The following is a 14,260-nucleotide window of genomic DNA, read 5'->3' on the forward strand; positions in this document are numbered from 1 at the left end:
CAACCTTTGCCACGAAGGGAAGGTTGGAGACCGGACGATAATTACCTAAAACAGCCAGGTCCAGGGAAGGCTTCTTGAGGAGGGCCCTCACCACCGCCTTTTTCAAGGCGGTCGGAAAGACTCCCTCCACCAAGGAAGCGCTCATAATAGCCTGTAGCCAGCCTCGTGTCACCTCCTGAGTGGCCAGTACCAGCCAGGAGGGGCACGGGTCCAGTAAACATGTGGTGGCATTCAACCTCCCCAGCAGCCTGTCCATGTCCTCGGGAGCGACAGGGTCAAACTCATCCCATAAAATATCCCCAAGACCACCCTCAGCCGCCTCACCCGCCACTGCAATCTTGATCTAGACCTCCCAAGCTGAACGATTTTATCGTATAGATAACCGTTAAACTCCTCAGCACGCCCCTGCAACGGGTCATCCCGCCCCTGATGTAAAGGGAGCGAGTCACCCAAACAGGGCGGCTGGGCGGTTATCTGTCGATGCAATGAGGGAGGAGGCGAGCTACGCCGCTTCCTCATTGCCACTAGGTAAGCCTAGTATAGGACTTCACTAGTGTCCGATCAGCCTCCGAACGGCTAGACCTCCAGGAACTCTCTAGGCGCCTTCTCCGCGCTCATCCCCTCAACTCCTCGGAGAACCAAGGAGCCGGTTGGGACCTGCGCCGGGTCAGAGGTCGCAAAGGCACGACACGGTCTAAGGCCCGCAGGCCCGTTCCCAGGCCGCAACAAGTTCCTCAGCCGAGCCGTGAGCCAGACCGTCAGGAAATGGCCCAAGCTCCGTCCGGAACCCCTCCGGGTCCATCAGGCGCCTGGGACGGAACCAACGTATCGGCTCCGTCTCCCTGCGGTGGTGAATGGCGGTCAGAAAGTCCAGGCGAAGAAGAGAGTGATCTGACCATTGTAAATGTTGTACCTTGATGAACGTATCTTTTCTTTTATGTACACTGAGAGCATATGCACCAAGACACATTCCTTGTGTGTCCAATCACAATTGGCCAATAAAAAATTCTATTCTATTCTATTCTCTCCTATTCCTATTCCATTTTATTCTTATTTGTATCCTATGATTATCATTAAGTGTTGTACCTTAGAATTCTTGATGAATGTATCTTTTCTTTTATGTACATTGAGAGCATATGCACCAAGACACATTCCTTGTGTGTCCAATCACAATTGGCCAATAAAAAATTCTATTCTATTCTATTCTATTCTATTCTATTCTATTCTATTCTATTCTATTCTATTCTATTCTATTCTAATCCAATCTAATCTAATCTAATCTAATCTATTCTATAGAATTTTTTATTGGCCAAGTGTGATTGGACACGCAAGGAATGTGTCTTGGTGCATATGCTCTTGAAGTACATAAAAGAAAAGATACCTTCGTCAAGAATCATAAGGTACAACACTTGATGGTAGTCATAGGCTACAATTAAGCAATCAGGAAACAATATCAATATAAATCGTAAAGGATACAAGCAACAAAGTTCCAGTCATAAGTGGAAAGAGATTGGTGATGGGAACGATGAGAAGATTAATAGTAGTGCAGATTTAGTCAATAGTTTGACAGTGTTGAGTGAATTATTTGTTTAGCAGAGTGATGGTGTTAGGGAAGAAAATATCCTTGTGTCTAGTAGTTCTGGTGTGCAGTGCTCTGTAGCGTCCTTTTGAGGGTAGGAGTGGAAACAGTTTATGTCCAGCATGTGAGGAGTCGGTAAATATATTTTCAAATATTTGAACAGCCACTAAACGAGTGGTTGTAAGTTGAGAGCTATCTCTGGATACTGGACAACCCGTGATCCATTGGCTCATCCTTTCAGAAAGGTTTCCAAGAGAGAAACCAAATGTTCACCGACAGGCAAAAGAAGCAGCGAGAGCTGGGGTGATTTCCGACTCCCTGCCGTCTTCCCCATCGTCTTTTTGCTTGCGGGAAGCCGGCAGAAAGTGTAGGAAATGACAATCACTTGGCTAGCTGGGGAATTCTATTTATTTATTTATTTTGTCACAACAATATATGTAACTATCATACAGAAAGGTTATATAGTATATAAAGGTATAAGTATATATATATATGAAGAAGAAAAGAAAAACAATAGGACAGGAACGGTAGGCACGTTTGTGCGCTTATGCACGCCCCTTATGGTCCTCTTAGGAATGGGGTGAGGTCAATAGTAGAAAGTTTTTGGTTAAAGCTTTTAGGATTATGAGAAGAGACCACAGAGTCAGGTAAAGTATTCCAAGCACTGATGATTCTGTTACAGAAGTCATATTTTCTGCAATCTAGATTAAAGCGGTTGACATTAAGTTTAAATCTATTGGTTGCTCTTGTATTATTGCAATTAAAGCTGAAGTAGTCTTTGACAGGAAGGACATTACAATAGATGATTCTGTGAGTTAAACTTAGGTCTTGTCGAAGGCGACGGAGTTCCAAGTTTTCTAAGCCTAGGATTTCGAGTCTGGTGGGATAAGGTATTTTGTTGTTTTCAGAGGAATGGAGAACTCTTCTTGTAAAATATTTCTGGACACGTTCAATTGTATTGATGTCAGAGATGTGGTGAGGGTTCCAAACAGGTGAGCTGTATTCTAGAATTGGTCTAGCAAATGTTTTATATGCTCTGGTTAGTAGTGTGGTGTTTTTGGAAAAGAAGCTACAAGATTAGGTTTACAACTCTTAGAGCTTTTTTGCTATGTAGTTGCAGTGGGCTTTGGCACTTAGATCATTTGACATGAAAACTCCAAGGTCTTTAACGGGATGGGGTCATCTGTAAGGTAATGTCCATCTAGTATGTACTTAGTTTTGGGTTCTTTTTCCTATATGTAAGACTGAGCATTTGCTGGTTGAAATTTGGAGCTGCCAATTTTAGACCAAGCGGTTAGATGGTCAAGGTCGTTTTGAATGATAGAAGTGTTGTCTGTGGTGTTAAATAGTTTGACATCGTCAGCAAAGAGAACACAATTACTTGAGATATGGTCACAAAGATCATTAATGTATAGAATAAAGAGTGTTGGTCCAAGGACGCTGCCTTGAGGAACGCCACTCTTGACAGGAACAGGATTTGATAGAGCATTGCCAATTTTGACCACTTGTTGTCTGTTAGACAGAAAAGCAGATATCCATTTGTGGAGGGGTCCTGAGATGCCATAGGATGTTAGTTTAAGGAGAAGTTTATCGTGTACTACTGAGTCAAAAGCTTTGCAGAAGTCTATGTAGATTGCATCTATTGATTTGCCTTGATCTAGATTTGAAGTCCATATGTTTTTGCAGTGGAGAAGTTGTAAGTTACATGATAATGTCCATCAAGCGAGTACTTAGTGTTTGGGTTCTTTTTTCCTATATGTAAGACTGAGCATTTGCTGGTTGAGATTTGGAGTTGCCAAGAAGTCCACCTGTCTTAAAGTTGCCAAGCTTAGGAAACACTTTATTTTGAACAAACCAGGATTTAGTGCAGCGTGTCTCAAACATGGCCAGTTTAAGATAATTGGATATCAACTCCCAGAATTCCGGCCCAGGCTGGAGGATTCTGGGAGCCGAAGGCCAACCCGTGTAAAGTAGCCCAAGTTTGAAAAAACTGCAGATTTAAAGCTGATCAGACCGAAGCTAAAAACACAATAAATCAAGGCGGAATCCTAGCTTGCCAGGGAGGGAGTCACGTGCTCGCCACCCGGAAGCAGGGCAAGCGGCTTCACCCTCGCGAGCGCGCATGCTCCTTCCCCCCCCTCCCCATGCCCGGCGGCACCTGCGTGGCATCGAACTTTCCGGCCGAGGCCGCTCAGCCAATCCCGGCCGGAGGGCGGAGTCACGGGGGGGCGGGGAGGCTTGGAAATAAAGGAACGCCCCGCCTCCCTTTTTCTCCTCCCCCCCACCTTGATTGACACCTCGCGGCAGCCCAATAACGGCCGCCGGCCGGGCAGCGCCCCCTTGGCGACGATGGCGGGGATTGGGGCGCCCTCCAGCTCCTCCCCCTCGGGTGGCGGCCGAGGCCCCGCCCAGCCCCCCAAAGGCCCCGCCCCTCTGGCGCGCTCTTCTCCCGGCGGCGGCGGCAGCAGGAGCAGCGTCGCCTCCATTTTCTCCTCAGCCGCCTCGTCTTCTTCTTCCTCCTCAGGCGCCGGCAGTTACGGCCTCCGAGGCCCCGAACCGCCGCCCCGGCCCCGCCGCCCGAGCCCCGCCGCCGCCCCCGCCCGAGGGAGGCCTCCCAGCGCCGCGCCGCCCCCGCCCGGCCTCGCCCGCCGCCCGCCCGCCTCCGCCGTCACCGCCGCCATGAATGAGGAGTACGACGTGATCGTGCTGGGCACCGGCCTGACGGTGAGGGGACGCGGCCGGGGCGCCTTTTTTTTTTAGGCCTCTTGAGGGTGGGGGGGGGACGTAACGTGGGAAAGGGGGAGAAGACGCGTGTATCTTGCGGGAAGCGTGTCACACGGGGGGAAGGAGGCCGCGCTCGCCCCTCCCCCCCTTCCGCCGTTTATTCGGGGATGGTTTTTATTTTTATTATTATTATTATTTTTTGATTTTAGGATTAGCTTTTTTGCCTTGCAGCGAGGGAGCCGGGAATCGTCTGAATGGGTAAACCGGAGGGGGGGGGAGGGATACGACACGTGTCGTTCGGAGGGAAGGGAAAAGACGCGTGAAACGTGGGGAGGGGAAGACCCGCGGAGCTTCCGAGGAAGGGAAAAGACGCGTGTATCTTGCGGGAAGGCAAGGACACGTGTGGCGTGAGGAAAGGGAGGCTGGGCTTGGCGGCCTCCTTTTTTTCCCCTTGAGGTTGAGACCTGCCGTTATTTGGGGATGATGATGATGATGATTGTTGTTGTTATTATTTATTAGGATTAGCTTTCACCTTGTAGCAAGGGGGCCGGGAGTCGTCTGAATGGGTGGAACTGGAAGGGGAAAGGGAATTACGACACGTATCGCTGGAAGGAAGGGGAAAGACGGGTGGAAGGTGAGAAGGCAAAGACACAGCATAGCTTCAGGGAAGGGAAAGACACGTGTATCTTGTGGGAAGGGAAAGACACGTGTATCTTGGAAGGCAAAGACATGGAAGGAAACGAGACTGGGCTCGGTGCCCTCTCCCTCTTTTTTTTCCCCTTTGGTGGAGACTGGCCGTTATTTGGGGATTTGGCTCCCGTGTGACACCTATCCTGCGCAGGCTGCACTGGCTACCTGTGGCCTTCCGGGTGCGCTTCAAGGTGTTGGTGAACGTTTTTAAAGCGCTCCATGGCATAGGGCCGGACTATTTACGGGACCGCCTACTGCTACCGAATACCTCTCACCGACCCGTGCGCTCTCACAGAGAGGGACTCCTCAGGGTGCCGTCGGCGCGACAGTGTCGTCTGGCGACGCCCAGGGGAAGGGCCTTCTCTGTGGGGGCTCCCGCCCTCTGGAACGAACTCCCCCCAGGACTCCGTCAACTTCCGGACCTCCGAACCTTTCGTCGCGAGCTTAAAACTCACTTATTCATCTGCGCTGGACTGGGTTAGTTTTAAATTTATGGGTTTTTTAATGGGTTTTTATTCTAAATTTTAATCTTGGCCAATTCAATAAGTTTTTTAACTGTATTTTAATTGTATTTATTGTATCATTGTGTATTTTAATTGGCTGTGAACCGCCCTGAGTCCTTCGGGAGAAGGGCGGTATAAAAATTTAAATAATAAATAAATAAATAAATAAATTATTATTATTAGGATCAGCTTTTACTTTGTAGCAACGGGGCTGGGGGTCATCTGAATAGAAATGACACGTGTAGCTGGAGGGAAGGCAAAGATGCAGACAGGTGTAACATCAGGGATGGAGGCTGGACTGGGCTTGGTGGTCTCCCCTCCCCCCCCTTTTTTTTCCCCGTTTGCTGTGTCCTGCCGTTATTTGGGGATTGTTTTTATTTTCGGATTCGCTTTTATATTGTAGCATCGAGGCTGGGAGTCGTCTGAATGCCTGTAACTGGAGGGAAAGGAATGACAGGTGCAGCTGGAAGGGAGGCAAAGACACATGTAACTTGTAGCATGAGGGATGGAGGCCTCCCCCCCCTCCTCTTTCCTATTTGTTGAGACCTGCCATTGTTTTGCGATTGTTTTATTAGGATTAGCTTTTACTTTCTTCTAGCAAGGGGGGGGGCTGGGAACCGTCTGAATGAAGCTGGAAGGAAGGCAGACCTGTAACTTCAGGGAAGGGAAAGACATGAGGGGAGGGGGCTGGGTTGGGCTTGGTGGTCTCCCTCTCCTCCTCCTCCTCCTCCTCCTGCCATTGTTTGGGGATTATTTTATTAAGATTAGCTTTTATATTAAATCAGTGGGGGCTGCGAGTCGTCTGAATGGGTGGAACTGGAGGGAAAGAGACCCGGAAAGCAGCTGGGCTTTGGTGCCTCCCCTCCCCTCCTGCATATCCTCCTCTTCTTTTCTTTTTGAAACCTGCCATTATTTTAGGGTTATTTTATTTTCATTACTTTTTATATTGTATCAGTCGGGCAGGGAGTCATCTGAATGGCTTCTGATGCCCCCCTCAAAGATAGCTTGAATGAAGGCGGTTGGGGTGGGCTTGGTGTCCCCCCCCCTTCCTCTGTTTTCTCTTATTGAGACCCACCTTTATGTGGGGGTGATTATTAGCCTTTCTATAAATGATTAAAACTTATATATTATTTTGCATTCTTTTCAGACCTTCCTGTCTTCTCCACCCCCTCTTGTTTAATCTTCCTCGTGCTTTTTTTTTTTTTTTGCCCCAATGTTTTGATATTCAAATGGCTGTCTTGTTCCTGTCCTACCTGCAGAGTTGGGTTCACACAGCTCCCTGACCCGGGTCTTCTGGGCACAGGTGATCTGGCTTAGCCTGCCCCCCCCTCCCCTCAAAGCTTCTGAAGCCAAGAAAGCTGGGTTTCTTGTAACCCCCCCTGGGCATCCAGCCTTCCCTCCCCATGGATGGAGCCCCTGCTTGGCTGCTGCTCCGATATCCACCCTGGATATTCTGCCCCATAATCCTTGGCTGCCTGCCTTGGCAGGGTGGGACTCTGGCGAGCTCCAAATGCCATTCCACAGCACACTGCTCCTGGCCATGGAGGCTCCGACCTCAGTGACACTTTGGAAGTTGCCCCATCCCTTTTCCAGCCAGACTTTTCTCCTCCTGTGGCGTCACGGAAGACATCCCAGGAGATTATATTGTACATTTTATATATTGTCTATTTCTCGTAGTCCTTGACTTACAGCCACTAATGTGCCTAAATTTTGGTTGCTAAGCAAGACGGTTAAATAAGTTTTGCCCCATTTTGTGACCTTCCTGGCCACTGTTGTTAAGCGAATCACTGCAGTTAAGTTAGTCACACGGTTGTAAAGTGAATCTGTCTTCCCCCACTGACTTTGCTGCAGGCAGAAGATTGCAAAAGGACATCGCTTGACCCCGGGACACTGCAACTGTCATAAATATGAATCAGCTGCCAAGCGTCTGGATTTTGGTCACGTGACCACGGGGATGCTGCCACGATCCTGTGAAAGACGGTCTTAAGTCACTTTTTCCCCCCAGGGCCGTCGTAGCTTCAAACGGTCACTAAAGGAATGGTTGCAAGCCGAGGATTAGCTGCATTTCATTTTTTATTTTTTTTTTGCCCTTGGATCACCCCTTGCCCTTCAGCCTCTTCCCTGCCGTCTCTTTTTCTTCTAGAGGGCACCTGGCTAATAGGTTTTGCTTGGCAGCCCAAAGATTTGGCATGCCCTCGTTGAAGTCTTCCTATTGCACCAAGTGGCCCTTTGCCATTCTCTGGAGCTCCTGGGCTTTGCCAGGCCTGGGGGGGTGGGGGTGAATTGGGGGGCCTCAGAGCCTTGACTCCGTCTCCATTCTGCAGCTACTGTTTTTCCCTTTCATTGAAATGAATGAGCCAGGGAAACATCATCAGTTCATAGCCTAGGATGAGGATTGAGCAGAGCTAAATTCATTTATCTGGTCATGTTTTATGTTTATATTAGCGGTGGAGACCCTTTGAGAGCAGTTTTTAATGTAATTTTACTTTACTGTATGCCGATTAGCGTACATTCAACGTGACAATAAAGCTATTCCAATTCCTATTCTTTGTCCTGTCCTATCCTATCCTGTCCTGTCCTGTCCTATCCTATCCTATCCTATCCTATCCTATCCTATCCTATCCTATCCTATCCTATCCTATCCTAAATTCATTTTAACCAAGCCTCAGAGGCCAGTCCTTTATCTCGGCTCTCCTACCTAGCAAGGTGGCTGTTCTTTGTGGCTGGGTCTACTCTTTCTGTACCTTTTCTCTGTTTTTCCCCCCCATCTAAGAACATTTTTTTTTATTTATTTACATTTATATCCCGCCCTTCTCCGAAGACTCAGGACGGCTTACAGTGTGTAAGGCAATAGTCTCATTCTATTTGTATATTTACAAAGTCAACTTATTGCCCCCCCAACAATCTGGGTCCTCATTTTACCTACCTTATAAAGGATGGAAGGCTGAGTCAACCTTGGGCCTGGTGGGACTAGAACCTGCAGTAATTGCAGGCTGCTGTGTTTTTAATAACAGGCTCCTTACAGCCTGAGCCACCACGGCCCTAATTGACTGTATTTTTTCTATGGAGGAAATAACTCAACTATCAAACTGACATAATGGTAGCATAATTTACATTACTCTACATTTGCGACTTCTGGAAATGTCTTAAATAGCCACTTTTTTTTTTTTTTTGCATCTTCAGCTTCTCATTGCAGGTTTTCCTGCCTCCGAACCAGGGCTCCGGTCTCCTGGTGCTTTCCTGACCCTTCTCTCCTTCATGGCAGGTGGTCCTTGACTTATCACTACAGTCGAGCCCTAGATTTCTGTTGCTAAGCAAGGCAGTAGAGTTGCATCCCATTTATTTTTGCCACACTTTAGTGAATCACTGCAGTTGTTAAGCACACCTGGCTTCCCCCATTGACTCTGCTTATCAGAAGCCAGCTGCAAAGATTACAAATGGTGATCATGTGACCCCAAGATAGGGCAACTGTCATAAGTACATGCCAGTTGCCAAGCGTCTGAATTTTGATCACGTGACCATGGGATGCTGCAACAGGCGTAAGGGTGAAAACCGGTCATAAGTCACTTTTTCCAGTGCCATTTTAACTTCAAGTGGTCACTAAACTTTCCACCAGGTTCGCCTGGTGCGCCAGTTGCGCCCCTTTCTAGACCGGGATGCCTTATGCACGGTCACTTATGCCTTATGCACGGTTTATTTATTTATTATTTATTTATTAATTTGATTTGTATACCACCCTTCTCCAGAGGACTCAGAGCGGTTCACAGCCAGTAAAAAATACATATAATACAAGTTAAGAACAATATAAAAAATTGGTTCAATTTATGGCCTAAAAACTAAAATAAGAATAAAACCCCGTTTAAAAGACTACAGCAGGGACGTCCGATCTTGGTGACTTTAAGACCCGTGGACTTCAGCTCCCAGAATTCTTAAATGAGGGTTTAAAGGCTGGCTGGGAAATGCTGGGAATCGAAATCCACAGGTCTTAAAAGTCCCCCAAGATCGGACGTCCCTGCTGTAGGTTCTCTCCAACATGTCAGAATCCTAGGCAGCTTAATTGGCTGGGTAATTCTGGGAGTGGAAGTAGTTCACTTCACTTTGCAGTTGAAATACACTCTTTACAGTTGGCTCCAAACAAATTATCTGGAGTCCAGTGGTGCTTCCCCCAAGGTGAGTAAAGATTTCCCCTGTCAGTGGGGACCGATAAATATTTGCAGCCTTGAAAGGTTCCCCCCCTCCCCATTCACCTTTCTTAAGGTCACCTGCCTTTAAACCCCCTCTTTCCTAAAAGGGATTAAAATATCGGTCTCTTGTTTTTGAAAATCTGTCCCTGACCACAGAAATGTTATAACCTTCATTTCCGGCCCCTGCATCCGGTTTGTCTCCATCATCTCTTCCTTTTGACTGTGTAAATTACCTTTCCTGCCAAGCAGGCTTTCTCTAATCCCACTAAACAAGGTGGTCCTTGGTTTACACTCATTTAGCAACTGAAGTTATAACAGCACTGGAAAAAGAGATTTGCAACTGTTTTTCACACTTTCAAACATTGTAGCAACACACACACACACACACACACACGTGATCACGTGACCAAATTCAGCTGCTTGGCCACTGGGAATAATTTCAGGGGACCATTTAAATGGCTTAAATCAAATTTGGCCCCTTTAAGATGGATAGGATAGGACAGGACAGGACCCTGGAGGTCTTCTAGTCCAGCCCCCTGCTCAAGCAGGAGAACCTATACCAGGGGTCTGCACACTTGGCTCTTTTAAGACTTGTGGACTTTAACTCCCAGAGTTTCTCAGCCAGCTTTGCTGGCTGAGGAACTCTTTGAGTTGAAGTCCACAAGTCTTAAAAGAGCCAAGTTTGCAGACCCCTGACCTATACCATCTCAGACAAGCAACTGTCTAGTCTGTTATTAAAAACCTCCAGTGACCGAGTACCCACGATTTCTGGTGGCAAGCTGTTCCACTGGTTAATTTGTCCTCACTATTAGAAAGTTTCTCCTTAATTCAGGTTGCTTCTCTTCTTTGATTAATTAAATGCACCCATTCCTCATTGATGTGCAGCTCCAAGGTCAACTGCCCCCCCCCACTGTCCCAACTCATGGCAGCCCCTCTCCCATTGGGTAGACTTCAACTCCCAGAATTCCCGAGCCCAAAGTTGAAAATGTCTGGATCAATTCCCAGACTTCCCCCAGCTAGCTATGCTGGGGATAATTTTGGGGGGGAAATAATGCTGGCTGGGGAATTCTGGGAGTTAAAAATCCACCCATCTTCAAGTGGCACCAGTTTAGGAGAAATGAGTTTCCTTAAAAATAAGAACATGTTAAACCTTGAAAAAGGGCCTCTGGTGGCTCAGACTGCTAAGACAGTCTGTTATTAACGCAGCTGCTTCTAGTCCCACCAGGCCCAAGGTTTCAGCCTTCCATCATTTGTAAGGTTGTTGGGGGCAATAAGTTGACTTTGTATATAAATATACAAATAGGATGAAGACTATTGCTAACATAGTGTAAGCTGCCCTGAGTCTTCGGAGAAGGGCGGGATATAAATGCAAATAATAAAAAAAAAATGTGGTTGTCGTGGCTTGAACCCCCACTGCAAGATAAACAGCTGGATGTGCCAACTCCGAAACAGCAGGAAAGGGGGCCAATTTCCATACAAGTCGGCAGAGAAGGGAAACCATTCCACTTATGTCAGCCTTGTTAACTGTATATGTTCGTTTTGAGCTGCCATGGGCGGAGCACCTAATTAAATCAGAATAATCTCCATTTATCCCTCTCCAGTTCTCTCTCACGCATGAGATGGCTGGATCCAACAAATGAAAATTTGCTTCCTGAAGCTCTAGGAAACTGGCCACCTGGTCAAACCAGGATCGTCATGCAGCCTCATCCTGGTTTGGCGATGGAGAAGAACAAAGATGTCCCTTGTATTTATTGCTCGGGTGACCTCTGAGAGACTTCCCGATAGGCCTCCAAAAATATTCTGCAAAATGAATTTCAAAAGCAACTTGGTGGCCTTCAGGGTGAAAATTTAATCCCTCTCCCTCTCTCTCTCTGTTCTGCTTTCTTTTGAAAAATTGGTTTCACTTCTCTTCCTGCAAATTAACCAATTTTGGTAAGAAGCCCTTCGGATGAATGCCTCCCGAGGGTTAAAGCATAGGATAAGTAGGGAATTGTTCTTTCTGAGAAAGACATGAGGCCCCGAATGAATAGAAGCTTCCTGCAGTTGTGGAAGCCAGCTCTTTCCTGCGTTTGTTTTCACTCTTTTTGTTCAGTTTGGGGGGTGGAAAAAACAGATTTCAACTGTAAAAAAACATGCCTTGTCTTGCTCACTTGAGCAGAGAAAGCCTGGGCTGGAATTCTTTGAAGAGCGGAGATCTGTTGATGGCCTGTTTCAAATGTTAAGGCAGTTAGCAGTTTCTCCCTCTAAGACAGGTAGTCCTCGAATTACAACAGTTTGTTTAGCGACCGAACTTGCAACGGCACTGAAAAACGTGATTTAGGACCGCTTAACACCCGACCGTTGCAGCATCCCCGGGGCCATGTGATCAAAATTTAGACGCTCGGCGACGCACTTGCATGACGGTTGCCGTGTTCCTGAGTCACACAGTTCCCCTTTTGCGACCACCGGACGTGCAAAGTCTACGAGGAAAGCTGATTCACTTAACAACTATGTTACTGACTTAACAGCTGTAGTGATTCACGTTAAATGTGGCAAAGAAGAATCATAAAAATGGGGCAAAACTCACTTAATGAATTTGGAGCACAATTGTGGTTGTACTTTGAGGATTACTAGTAGCAGAGCAGGGATCTCCAACCTTGGCAACTTTAAGACTTGTGGACTTCAACTCCCAGAATCCCTCAGCCAGCAAAGCTGGCTGAGGAATTCTGGGAGTTGAAGTCCACAAGTCTTAAAGTTGCCAAGGTTGGAGACCTCTGAGCTAGAGTCTGCTGCGGTTCACCCTTAACAAGGGTGGCTCGCTTAGCAATGGAAATCTGGGCTCAGTTGCGATTGTAAGTCGAGGACTACCAATCGCAACTGAGCCCCAGATTTCCATTGCTAAGCGAGCCACCCTTCTTAAGTGAATCCCTGCCATTTTTTAAAACAGTCTCACGGTTGTTAAATGAATTCGGCTTCCCCATTGACTTTGCTTGTCAGAAGGTCGCCAAAGGCGATCGCGTGAACTCTGGACAGTGCAGCCGTCATAAATGTGAGTCAGTTGCCAAAAGTCCAGATTTCGATCACGTACTGCAACCGTCGTATGTGTGTGTGTGTGGGGGAAACTGCCGTAAGTCATTTTTTTCCTGTTTGAACGGTCACTAAGTGAAGTGTTGTAAGTCAAGGACTCTAGTCAGAATAAAGAGGACTCCACTTTCTTTGCTGGTATGTTATTATTTTTATTTTTTTTTAATCTATATCCTGCCCTTCTCCAAGACTCAGGGTGGCTTACATTGTGTAAGGCAATGTTAGACTGAACTTTTGCCCATAAGAACATAGCTGAAAGTGTTCCTGAGTTCTTACAAGAAAATGCTGACTAACCGAATCTGGAATGTCAGAATATCTGCCGGTAAAATGTTGGCCCCTCCACTTAATTTATAGAGGTTCCTTGTCATGAGCTGCTTCTGCCTTGTCTGACATGCCAAGCTTTTTTTGTCTTGAGGCTGCAGCGAAAGGCTGTGGGCCTTGGCCCATTTCCACCCAAGAGGCACACAATGGCTTTCATTATTTGAAACTTCACAGGTAAAGCAAACTAAAGTAGCTTTTAAATCATATAATCCGGCAGAACTTAATTCGGCTTAAATTGGTCCCAATGTTTGTTGGTTGGACCTTCAGATACCAATGTTATTTTCTAAGGATTTATTTCAACATGGAACCCCTTTTAAAATAGAATTCTTTATTGGCCAAGTGTTAGACACACAAGGAATTTGTTTCCGATACGTAAACTCTCAAGGTACATACAACAATAGCGATAGATCGTTATCGTAGTCGTTGTAAAAATACATTCATCATAAAACATTAGATTCGACACTTAGTGATAGTGGTGGATACTAAAGAAGCAATCAGTTGTAGTTCTCAATCTCTCTATTGAATTAGAAGGGAATTATTAGGAGACATGAAAACATAAAATCACAGGGCGGGAAGGGACCTCAGAGGTCTTCTAGTCGAACCCCTGCTCAAGGCAGGATAGTCAAATGGTGGTCCAGTTTTATTTTGTTTTCTAGAAAATACCTCCAGGGTTGGAGTACTCACAACTCCTGAGAGGCAAACTACTCTATGGATTAACTGTTCTAACTGTCAGAAAAATTCTCCCTAGTTCTGGTTGCATCTCTCCTTAACAAGTTTCCACCCATTGCTTCTTGTCCTGCCTTCTGGTGCTTTGGGGAATAAGTCGGTCTCCTCTGAGACAACCGCTCAAGTACTTGAAAGACAGCTGTCACGTCACCCCCTAAAATCCTTTTTGATAAGCTAGACATACCTAGCTTCCTCAAACGTTCATCATACGATTTGGCCCCCAGACCCTTTATCAGTCTTGGTTGCTCTTCTCTGCACTCTTTCTAAGATCCCAACATCATCTTTGTATTGGGATAACCAGAACTGGACCCGGTTCAGGTAGTCCTCCACTTAAAATAATTCGTTTAGTGACCATTCAAAGTTACAACAGCTGAACAATTTAAAAATGTGATTTCTGACCACTTTTCACAATTGTTGCAGCATCCTCACGGTCACATGATCAAAATTCAGACCTTTGACTCATATTTACG

At 46.5% G+C, this 14,260-nt stretch overlaps 1 protein-coding gene across 1 annotated transcript in view; it reads left to right on the forward strand.

The window, feature by feature from the left end:
* Positions 1 to 3,900: 3,900 nt before the first annotated feature.
* The window catches only part of GDI2 (GDP dissociation inhibitor 2), a 36,558-nt gene continuing 26,198 nt past the window's right edge, over positions 3,901 to 14,260 (forward strand). The window contains exon 1 of the mRNA XM_058191921.1: positions 3,901 to 4,303. Coding sequence (XP_058047904.1) covers positions 3,929 to 4,303 — 375 coding nt within the window. The 5' untranslated portion in view covers positions 3,901 to 3,928. The remainder of the gene's footprint in view (positions 4,304 to 14,260) is intronic.

Source organism: Ahaetulla prasina, chromosome 7, assembly GCF_028640845.1.
Source record: "Ahaetulla prasina isolate Xishuangbanna chromosome 7, ASM2864084v1, whole genome shotgun sequence".
In the NCBI taxonomy this organism is placed as follows: Eukaryota; Metazoa; Chordata; class Lepidosauria; order Squamata; family Colubridae; genus Ahaetulla; species Ahaetulla prasina.